The 12,030-nt window shown below is 46.5% G+C and overlaps 1 protein-coding gene across 2 annotated transcripts in view; it reads right to left on the bottom strand.

The window, feature by feature from the left end:
* The window catches only part of rasgef1ba (RasGEF domain family, member 1Ba), a 106,382-nt gene that overhangs the window by 40,084 nt on the left and 54,268 nt on the right, over nt 1–12,030 (bottom strand). For both annotated transcript variants that reach the window (XM_068015051.1, XM_068015043.1), the window contains one exon: nt 11,897–11,971. In XM_068015051.1, coding sequence (XP_067871152.1) covers nt 11,897–11,971 — 75 coding nt within the window. The remainder of the gene's footprint in view (nt 1–11,896; nt 11,972–12,030) is intronic.

The following is a 12,030-nucleotide window of genomic DNA, read 5'->3' as shown; positions in this document are numbered from 1 at the left end:
CGGCGAGAACCCCACACTGCCTCTTCTCCGGTAGGCCTGCTGAAGCTAGTGCCAATCAAGCACTTGAGTGGACAGCAGCGGGCCTTCCACAGAGTCAAGGACCCTGTCACTGGAAGTCTCGCTCTTGAGCAGCGCCACCGCAGAGAATGTGGATGCTGCTGGAAGAATACCCACTGGAAGCCCAGGAGCGGTGCTGGACCCAGGCCACAGGGTGGGAAGGGTCTCGTGCAGTGGAGGTCGCGGGGGACGCGAGCGTGGGGGCCGTCACTAGCAAGGGTAGCTCTCAGCGGGCACCCCCCCTTGACGCTAGGTCCCTCATTCAGGAACTCAGTGCCTCTTAACGAGGGACAGCCCTACCCCCCTCAAAGCCGGGAAGCAGTCTGCACAGTTTTTTGTGCCGTCAATCCCCTGCGGCTATAGGGCCGCCCACCGCATGGCTAATTGCAGCTGCGAAGGGATGAGGCCCTTAATTGGGGATTAATTGCCCAGTTAAGGGCCTCAATTGGCAGCAGAGTGGGAAGGCCGTTCCGAGGCCTTCCCACCCCGGACCAGATTTTGGTGGAGGCAGGATGGTAGTGGGCACCCCCACCCACCCCACCACCATTCTACCCGATTTTATGCTCTCCCTACCTCCAAACCCACCACGTGGAGAGCATAAGACTCCCCCCATTGTCTTTTCTTAAAGGAAGATGTTTATATTACACGATTGGTCATGGCATATGACCATTGACCATAAACCCAACTGGACCAGCCATATAAAATCTATGGCTACAAAAGCAGGTCAGAGGCTGGGATTTCTGAAGCGAGTAACTCAACTCCTGTATCTCCAAAGCCTGTCTACCATCTATAATGCACAAGTCAGGAGTGTGATGGAATACTCTCCACTTGCCTGGATGAAACAGGACAAAGCAGCCTGCTTGATTGGCACCTCATCTACTACCTTCAACATTCACTCCCTCCACCACCGACGCACAGTAAAAGCAGTGTGTACCATCTACAAGATGCACTGCAGCAACTCACCAAGAGTCCTTCGACAGCACTTTCCAAACCCGCGACTTCTACCACCTGTTCCCCTCCAAGCTACACACCATCCTGACTTGGAACTAAATCCCGTTCCTTTGCTGTCTCTGGGTCAAAATCCTGGAACTCCCTTTCTAACAGCACTGTGAGTATACCTGCACCACATGGACAGCAGCAGTTCAAGAAGGCAGATCACCACCACCTTCTCAAGGGCAAGTAGGAATGGGAAATTTAATGCTTGCCTAGCTAAGAATGCCTACGTCCCGTGAAAGAATAAAAAAAATCATTCCTACAGTCTAATCTTTTCCACTGAAGGTAAAGACATTCAAATGTATATAAAATATATAATGTTTGTTTTAATAGCACCAAAAAATCAGTTAGCGGTGCTTTCTGATCGTGCTTTGCCATTGTGACATTATCGGCTGCATTTTACATTTCCGCCACTGATGTAAACAATGGCGGTCTGCCCACGCGGACTGCACGTTGCAAAGCCGCCGCGATATTAAACGTAACGGCTCATTTAAATGGCTGCGTCAGACTGCACCCCCCCCCCCCCCCCCACCAAGATGATGTGGAGGGGACGGGTGGTCCGTTCCCGGCAATGGTGTTAGCTGCCTTTACACAGGTGCTGATGCCATTTTTAAAGGGCTTCTAGCCCGATTGTTGCATTTAAATTTTTGAAGGAGAATGGATGTTACAAAATTAAATAAATTGATCTGTCCCTTCTCTCCCCCCGTAACAACCACAGATTTAATTCCTTGTCCTCTCCCCCGCCAAAATACCTATTTTGTGCACCTGACCTTCACCCCCCAAAGTTCATAAACTTTAATCCTTACCCCTTCCCACTATCCCCTACACTAAAGAGGTCACTCAGACCCCGCTCCCCCTCCCCCCACACTGAAAAACTTACATGCGCTCTTCCTCCCCATCAGTGTTCCCAAACGGGGACCCGAAGGTACGGGAGTGCCGGCCACCTGCACCAATATTGCTACAGAACGGACGTTGGGAGCGGGTAAGTCATTTATTAGTTAATTTAAAATTATTTAAATATTTACATTTGGCTCCCCTTGCCGAGCAGTGGGCGAACCACCATGAGGCCTCGCCGCTGCCGGCAATATCAGGCCGGGCCTTAGCGGCGTCAAGGCCTGCACCCCCCCCCGCAAACCCCACCATGTCCCCCGATGTCAGGGGGGGGGGGTCTGTAAAATTCAACCCTTTGCCTGTAAAAAAAAATGACATATTTGCTCTGGCATTTCTTCACTAAACTGAAACATTTTCAAAAAACAGTTGAAATTTGCTGAGATGCACAACTGCAAATTGGGCAGCTTCAAAATATATTTGCTTATGATCTGTTGATTTGCTTTTTTTTAAAACTTTGATCCTCAGAATGCACAATATATTTTATATATTAAAAATAAACAGTGGTCTGAACATTCTGTTGGAAGGGCACCTGTAGGTGGTCTGTTAGCATAACATAACGTGAACCTAATGTTATATGACAGGCCTGCAATATTCAGAAGAAATCAATTAACATGGTTGTTACGATCAGGTGAGGAGGGGTCAAAAGGAATTGTCCCTCTCCTTGTTTGACTGCAACAGGGTTTATTCTTTTTAAAGTAGTGGATGTGTTTAGCAATTCATTGAGTGTTTAACCCTTTATGAGCTATAATCATAAAAGAACCAATTGGACAGGCTTTCTTGAGTTTAAACAAGAAAGAGGTTAGTTTATTGTACTTAAAATCAAAACCCAATCTAATTGAAAATAATAAACTACACTTCAACTTTGGCGCACACACACACACACATACACACACATGAGAAACACACACACACAAATAGATTACAGAGTGAGGAAGAATAGTTTGGCTGAATTAGAGTCTAGAACAAATAAACTTATTATGCAGTCCATGGAGTCTGGTAATTCAGTTGTCTTCCAGACGAACTTGTGGTTCTGAAGTCTCTGGCTGGTGCACTTGCAGCTGATCCACCTGATTCAGGGTTTTCTTGAAGCCAGTGATGTAGGTGGCTTTCTCTCCAGGGTTCCGTCTGTAGCGATGAGAGACTTGGACGTTCAGCAGTCCCAGACAGGCTTCGAAACCTGCAATGTTACCTGGAGAGAGACAGACACACACACTGGGCTACTGCACTGGTTAGCTCTCAAAGCTTGTCTGCTGTGTCGAAGAGAAACTTCTAAGAGAAAAGTTCACTCAAACTGGGAAGACTGTCACGTGGTTCTCTCCGTTTTGTTTTACTTTAATGAGGTCCAAAGTCTAAGAATCCCAAATCTCTCTCAGATCTTTTGTTTCAATGTTTACCACTGCTCCCCACCACCCCCCCACCCATCCACTGGTGAATGTTCCAAGATGGCTTTGAATGTCTTGCTAACGAGGGTTCATACTGGATAATTTACTCAATGTTCAAGCCATTGTCCTGGATGGGAGCTTTTTTTGTCATGTGTCTCCACTTCAATGCCTTGGGAATGTGAGATATTCCAATGAAAATTGTGGTGGCCATCTTCGCTGACAGTTCTTCAAAAGTTGCATGTAAGATTCCGGTTTTCCTTTTTAAACGTTTAATGTAGGTTTCCAATCGATGAATTAAAAAGTGGATCTTGTAGATGGTACACACTGCTGCCACTGTCCGTCGGTGGTGAAGGGAGTGAATATTTAAGGTGGTGGATGGGATGCCGATCAAACGGGCTCTTTTGTCCTGGATGGTGTCGAGCTTCTTGAGTGCTGTTGGAACTGCACCCATCCAGGCAAGTGGAGAATATTCCATCACACTCCTGACTTGTGCCTTGTAGATGGTGGACAGGCTTTGGGGTGTCAAGAGGTGAGTTACTTGCTGCAGGATTCCTAGCCTCTGACCTGCTCTTGTAGCCATGGTATTTATATGGCTACTCCAGTTCAGTTTCTGGTCAATGGTAACCCCCAGGATGTTGATAGTGGGGGATTCAGTGATCACAATGCTATTGAATGTCAGGGGAGATGATTAGATTCTCTCTTGTTTGAGAGGGTCATTGCCTGCCACTTGTGTGGCGCGAATGTTACCTGCCACTTATCAGCCCAAGCCTGGTTATTATCCAGGTCTTGTTGCATATGAACACGGGCTGCTTCAGTTGCTAAATGAAATATTGCCACAGAATCCAAAACACACACTAAGCAAAGACAATTGTAAAACCTGCATAAATTATTAAGATTTTAGCTACCTCTACCACAACGTACTGAGAAGGATTTCAGCCGAGCCCCTCCCCCCACATTGAGCAGGCTTTCAGCTGAGCCCCTCTTCCAGAGCAGGAATACATCCAAGCCCCTCCCCCATTCAGCAGGATTTCAGCCGAGCCCCACCCCCATGGAGCAGGATTTCGGCTGAGCCCCTCCCCCACGGAGCAGGATTTCAGCTGATCCTGTCCCCCACTGCGCAGGATTTCAGCTGAGACCCTCCCCCACTGAGAAAGACTTTAGTCGAGCCTCTCCCCCCCGAAAAGGATTTCAGCTGAGCCCCTCCCCCACTCAGTAGGATTTCAGCCGAGCCTTTCCCTCACTGAGGAGGATTTCAGCCAAGCCCCTTCCCCACTGAATTTAGCCAAGCCCCTCGCCCACTCAGAACAATTTCAGCCAAGCCCCTCTCCCACTGAGTGTTTCCAGCTGAGCTCCTCCCCCACTGAGGAGGATTTCAGCCGAGCCCCTCCCTCACTGAAAAGGATTTTAGCCAAGCCCCTCCCCTGCTGAGCAGGATTTTAGCCGAGCCCCTCCCCCACTGAGAAGGATTTCAGCTGAGCTCCTCCCCCATTTAAAAGGATTTCAGCCGAGCCCCTCTCCCGCTGAGCATGATTTCAGCGAAGCCCCTCCCCCACTGAGCAGGATTTTAGCCGAGCCCCTCCCCCACTGACCTGGATTTCTGCAGGGCCCCTCCCGCACTGAGCAGAATTTCAGTCGAGCCCCTCCCGCACTGAGCAAAATTTCAGCCATGACTCTCCCCCCTCCACCTCACCCCACCAACTAAGCAGGATTCCGAGCCCAATTTACTGTCTCACGAATAAGTAATGTTGTCATCCCTATCCCAAAATGCACATGGAAACATAGAAGGCTGTTTCCAGTCAGGTCCGCAGGGCTCAGTAGTGGGTCCCTTGCTGTTCATGGTATATATCAATGTTTTAGAGATATATATATAAGGGGCACGATTAAGAAATTTGTATATGATACAATATTTGGTTGTGTGGATGATATTACGGAAGAAAACTGTAACCTGCAGGAAGATATCAATGAACTTGTCAGGTGGAGCAGTAGAGTGGCAAACAGTGTGGAGATGTGTCAGGTAATGCATTTGGGGAAGGCGAACAAGGTAAGGGGATACAATAAATGGTAGGATTCTGAAAAATGTAAAGGAAAAGTAGGACTTTGGAGTGATGGTCCATCGCTCCCTCCCTCCAGCACAGATACGATGGGCCAAGTGGCCACTTTCTGTGCTGTAAACTTTCTATGATTCTAGATCCCTGAGAATAGCATGACAGGTGGATAAGGTGGTAAAGGACGCCTAGGGGATACTTTCCTTTATTGACTGATGCGTAGAATATCATAGCAGGGAGGTTATGCTCGAACTGTATCAACCACTAGTTGGACTGCAGCTAGAGTACTTCATACAGTTCTGGTCACCGCATTACAGGAAGGATGTGATCGCACTGGAGAGGGTACAGAGGAGATTCACGAGGATGTTGCCAGGAATGGAGAAGTTTAGCTATGAGGAAAGATTGAACAGGCTGGGGTTGTTTGCTTTGGAACAAAGGAGGCTGAGGAACACTGCGATTTAATTGAGGTGTATAAAATTATGAGGGGCCTAGATAGAGTGGGTAGGAAGGATCTATTTCCAGTAGCAGAGAGGTCAATAACCGGTGACATAGATTTAAAGTAATGGGTAGAAGAATCAGAGCGGATTTGAGGAGAAAATTTTTCACCCAGACGGTAGTGGGGGTTTGGAACTCACTGTCTGATAGGGTGTACAGGCAGAAACCCTCATTGCATTTAAAAAATACTTTGATATGTACTTGATGGTCCATACCTCTCTAGGTTATAGCACAAGAGCTAGAAAGTGGGATTAGGCTGGACATCTGTTTTTCAGTCAGTACAAACACAATGGACCAAATGGCCTCCCTCTGCACTGTAACGTTTCGATGTTTCTATTGAGGCCCAACCGCCTCCACACCCTCCTTCCCTCACTAGGTAGGATTTCACCCATTCCCATCCTCCCCGACTAAGGCTATCCTCATTCAACCCCAACTGAGTCGCATTTCGGCCCCAATGAGCTGCATTTTGCCCATGTTCATGCGACCTCTAACTAAGCAACATTTCAACACCCAAGCAGCGTAGTGAGCAGTATTTCCCCCTGCCAATTCATGCAATTTCTGCCCTCTGATGCCATTCCCCCCCCCCTCCTCCACCCCCTCACTCAGTCAAAATTATTAGCTCAACTCCTCCCCTCACCCTCTGGGACAAAACCAAAACCACTAGCTCTCCTCTCTCTCACTCTCCTCCCTAATCCTCCCCCTCTCCTTACCTCTCCTATCTCTTCTCTCCCCATCACCCCAACGTCAGTCTGACTCTCCAATTCTCACCCTCATCCTTTCTCACCTCTATTCTTGCTCATTCCCCTCCTCCCCTCACACTCTCCCCTCCTTTCTGTCCTCCCAACTTCTCTTCCTATTTTCATCTTCTTCCATCTCCCCTTTCCTCCCCTCCCCTTCTCTCTTTTCTCCCTGTTATTTTTTCCTTCACTCTCTATTCTCCTCTTCCCCTTCTCTACCCTTTCCTCCTCTCCCCACAATTCCTAGGATATCTATCTTCAAAAGAGCACAATGAAACAAAGTAACTAATGCAGTCTTATTTAAATCTATCTTTATACCATACATCCTGGCATTTGGCTGACATTATTTGTGCAGCCGCATCAGCAGGGAATGCACGGCTGAGAACTCTACTGACTGGGGCGAAAGTCCCTGTATATGCTTATTGAAACAAAGCAGTCAGAAGAAATAAAATGGTGGTAAGTAAGGATGCTCAAGTTTTAAATAAAACAGGAGTTTTGTGTCACTTGCAGTTATGCTGTAGCCTATGTGTAAACAAATCAATGCAAGACCTCCTATTGGAGGAAGCTTCAAGCAAACACTGCCAACTGTTAATACACTGGCATGATAAAAACCTGGTCCCGATGGCTAAGTTGGTTGAGGCAATGAGCAGCTAAGCATTACAGACCAGGTAGGTTCTGATGAAGTGTCTTCAACCTGAAACATTGGGTGAGATTTTAATGGCTCCCGGGTGGTGGGCTAGGAGGTGGAGAGGGCCGATAAAATGCCAGGGAGCTGCTTCAGGAGGTCTTCCCGACACAGTCCTAACGCCGGGCTACTTTACCAGTGGCAGGAACGGCAGCTCCAATTGAGGGCCATCATCCCAGGCTACTGGTTTTTGCTGGTGGTAGAACGCCCCTCCCCCCATCGCATAGAGAGGACATCAGTTGCATGGAAGCGGCCTCCTAGCAGCTTCCCGGGGTAGGAGGACCATTGCATTCGGAGGCTCTATGGCCCAAGGAGGGGCCCCCAAGTGGTAAAGGTTACCCCTTTGAGCCAACATCGCTGCTGGAGGGGTTTCCCCACCAATTGCCAGGGTCTGCCTGCCTGGCCTGGGCCGAGAAAATTTTTTTGTTAACTTCTCTGCGAGGGCCCCTCAAAATCGAGGTGTCCTCTTGTTCTCCTTGCAGCCTCAACAGTGGCTACCTCTCTTGGTGGTGTTGCCAAGGCTGCAGAGCTGCCAGCCCTCTGATTGGGCCAGCAGCTTGGAAAGCCAACCCGCCATCCTTAATTGGACGGTGGGCTTGGCAGCAGCCAATGAAGAGGCCACCGCTGGGAAGATTGCTGCTGTGGTCCCGCTGCCCGCCTGACCAGGCTCAGGACCCACATACGTCCTGATGTTAGGACTTACCCCCTTCCAAGAAAATCCCGGCTGTTAACTCCACAGATGCTACCAGATCTGCTAAATGTTTCCAGCATTTTGTTTTTATTTTAGACCAGCGAGGTCCCAGGTTTGATTCCAAGATCACGTGGTTGGCTGGTCTTAGGCAGGGCAGCAGTGGTAGTACTAAAATTGGCCTCAGATCCTATGGGTAGAAAGTTAGCCAGGGTTCCTGCCCATGATCATTATCCAGTGACCCTTACTGGAAGCAGGCATGTGGGCATCAGATGAGAACAGGACTGAGTTTGGCTACTGTAGTTAAATGGCCTACAAATGTTCTGTCCAGGCTTACACTATCACATGGATCAGGTGGTGGAGCCTCACTGGTACTCTTGAAACTATACTGCAGCAATGAATGAGTCAATGCCCTCATGAGGGGAAACATGCTGGCAGAAAAATGAAGTATTTCTTTAAAGATATTAAGCTATTAAATGCAGTGTAGCTTTATTGCCTTTAGTGTCGTGAAATACAGGAATATTTTGAGAGGATTTTTAAAATGGTATTGTGCAAGTGCTCAGAAACCTGGCTGAAATGGTAAGCAAAGCTTTTTCAGCTCTACCCTAATAATACCTCTTAACTCCAGTTTCAAAGACGTGGCCTTTTTTCCATTAAGGATATTTGCATAGGTATAAGACCTGCAGAAAACCAATAAGTTCAAGAAGAGTAAGACAGAGACAAAATAAATCCAAATTAAAAGGATTAGCTGGTGCTAAAGGTGGGTTTTAAAAGTCTGAAGACTATAGAAGGAACGGAAGATTGCGGCAAGTAAGAAGTTTACGTAGGGCTGGATTTTAAAGCCCCACCGGCATCGGGAATGTTGGCAGGGCGGCAATGAAGATCGGTGCGGAGGAGGCGCGTCACCGACCCTGATGGCGACAGGCTGCCCCCACCACTCGGCGACAGGACCCCCATTTAAATATGTAAACTAATTTACATACCTGATTTAATGAGGGTCCCGTCGCCTCCTTGATCGCCGTACCGATCTTCATTTGGGCGGCCGACAATGCCGCGTCTTCGAATCCCTGTTCGGGGAAACAGGGCACGATACCTGTGGGGAGGGGGGAGGAGGATCTTTCTCTGTGCAGGAGTGGGGGGAATGGGGTGGGTGACATCGCTGTGGATTTGTGGTGGAGGGGTGATGGGAAGGGTTAAAAGGCAAAGACTTGGGCGGGGAGTGGGGGGGTGGTAGGTCAAATTCTTAATAAACAAATTCCGAGGTGGGGGGGAAAGGGCAGGAATGTTTTGAAATGCCATTGTGGGGGCGGGAAAATGAATTTAATGGTAATTTAATTCTTTATTTTGGTCATTGAATTTACCTGGACCTTTAATTTTAAAATCTCCATTAAGAGCTGAAAGCCCTTTAAAAATGGCACCGCGCTCGCCCATTGGCCCCGAATGCCATTGCCTGTGGTGGCTGCAGCTATGCAAATGAGCTGCTGCGTTTGAAATCGTGGTGGCTCCGTGATACAGTGCTCGTGCAGGCGGGGTGCATTTTTTTACGTCTGCCGCCTACTTTGGCAACGGTCTCTTAAAATGCAGCCCATAATTTTGAGGTCCTGGAAAAGAATGCGTTTGACCAGGAAACCATTCAACGGATCTTGATTAGGCACAGTTTTCTTTACAGTGGAAGTTGGTCCACCCGCTGATTCCCTTCTTGCTGTCATAAATGAGGCATAAAATATGGTCTGTGCCATCAGCACATAAGTTTCCTCCAAAAGTCCTGTAATGTCAATGCAACCACCAGTGAATGGATTTTAAATGGCATTTCCAAATATTTTGTAAAATGAATCAATATCGTGCAATACAAATCTCATCAACTGGAGCAATTATCCCACTCTGTCTCGTTTTGGGCTTCACAAAAGACAATTAAATTAGTTGCTGTGTAAAGTTCAACAGTGAAGTTCATTACATATCACATTCCCTCTGTAAATGAGGCTGACTGCTTCAGTAGTTTTATTTTGTCAGATATAGCATAAACGTACCACAGTGGTGGAGCCCATGTACTGCCCTGGATTTAACACATTGTATAAATTGCACATCTTATGATTGTTTAGTTCTGCACATTTTGTATACAGTGGACAGGCTAATGCTGTTTTTAAATGTACAACTGCTCGCCAATGCATTCTCATTCTCTTTAATCAGAGCCAAAAATAGCAGCGCAGTGAACAGTCTGGGTTTGGCACAGCACATGATGTGCGCTATCTACAGGCTGAGGCTGTATAATCTGTAATTTTCTGCTGCTAACCACAATTAGAAATAAATACGGCTGTTTATTATAATGTAGCATGTGGTGATGACAATTTTACAAATTCAGGTGCACCTATTAAAAGTCACCCAATAAAGTGGTTAAGGAAATAAACAGAGAAGACAACTGGCATGCAATTTTCCCTTCAGTTTTGCTTTCTGTGTCCTGAAACCCTGATTTGTGTTGCGGTATGATTCCACGGGTGGGCAGCTCACGAAAGTGGCCATTGTTGTGGTTCAAGACTCAGTAGTAAGTTTCTTAGGCTGTTAATCCACTGGAGACCTACAGCCAGGCTAGATCTTTCCACAACCTGCATTTCACCCACCAGACACCTTCAGCAACAGTCACTGGATAACAAGCCGAAGTAGAAATCATGGGTTATTTCTTTCGCTCCATAGCTCAAGGATACGGAGACAAATTGTATCCCTTGTTACCACTGCCCTGGTCAAGATCAAGTAACAACAGTGACTGGGCCTTTACTGGTGTCTTTGACTGAGTGTCACATTGGACTTTGCTTTTACCAAAGCATTTGTGGGAGCTTTTTTAATCCACATAGGTGTGATCTTTCAGAATGATGAAAATATAGCAAAAAAAGATCATTTGGCAAACTGGGCCTGTCCTGATGTTAGATCTTAACAGGAAATGTAGAACATTTATGGCACAGAAGGAGGCCATTCAGTCCATTGTGTCTGTGCCAGGAGCTATTTACCCTAATCCTATTTCCCTGCTCTTTTCCAAATCCTTTTCTATTCTTTCTTTTCAAATACTTATTCAATTCCCTTTTAAATGCAGTTATAATCTCTTTGCCTCTTCCTTATTCAGAAATAAAAGCAAACTCTTAATTTCTCTTTATTATCCTTTCTTGCTTACAATGGGAAAAAAAAACGTACGATATCCTAGAAGGCTCTACGGCATTGTGACAAAATGGGGGCATTCTCAGTATGGTAGTTTATATAACTTAGGACGGACAGGGTAAATAGGATTTAAAAATTGCCTTTCGGCAGCTGGATCTCTGAGCAAAGCTCATCATTCGTGTGGCAGTGATGATCAACACTCCTGACCTAAATGACAATCAGAGACCGTAGTAACAGGAGATGTGTGTCATAGAGTCACAGAGTCATAATGGCACAGAAGGAGGCCATTCGGCCCATTGAGTCCATGCCATCTTTCTGTAGAGCAATCCAGTTAGTGCCATTCCCTTGCACTACCCCTGTGGCCTTGAAAGTTTATTTCCCTCAAGTGACTATCCAATTTCCTTTAGAAATCATTAATTGTCTCCGCTTCTACCACCCTCTAATACAGTGGGTTCCTGGTTGTTACCACTTGCTGTGTAAAAAAGTTCTTCCTCACAACCCCTCTGTATCTTTTGCCCAAAAACATTAAATCTGTATTCCTAGTCCTTGTACCATCAGCTAATAGTAACTGGCCTGGGAAGATTTGCTTTGTTTTGTTCAGAAATTAATAAAGATCAAAGTTGCCTGGCTAGGACTGACTATTTGAAATGTTAATACAAGTGGATCAAAAATTGCAGAAATGTGGAAATGAAAAAGAAACATTAAACACAGATTGCAAGCATTTGTGTTGAAACACAGTGAGGACAGTATTAATTTGTAACTGCAGGATCAAACTGTACCTTGTTGTTGTCTAAAGTGTCTTTGTGTGCAAAGGCTTGAACAAATTCCTCAGGTCCGACATGACTGAGTCGTTCCTACAGAGATAAACAAAATATCAATGACAAGCCAAACTTAATTTATTAAAATGTTCATA

Source organism: Heterodontus francisci, chromosome 1 (genome assembly GCF_036365525.1).
Source record: "Heterodontus francisci isolate sHetFra1 chromosome 1, sHetFra1.hap1, whole genome shotgun sequence".
Lineage (NCBI taxonomy): Eukaryota > Metazoa > Chordata > Chondrichthyes > Heterodontiformes > Heterodontidae > Heterodontus > Heterodontus francisci.
Note: the sequence above shows the minus strand (reverse complement) of the source record. Positions and strands in the feature narration are given on the sequence as shown.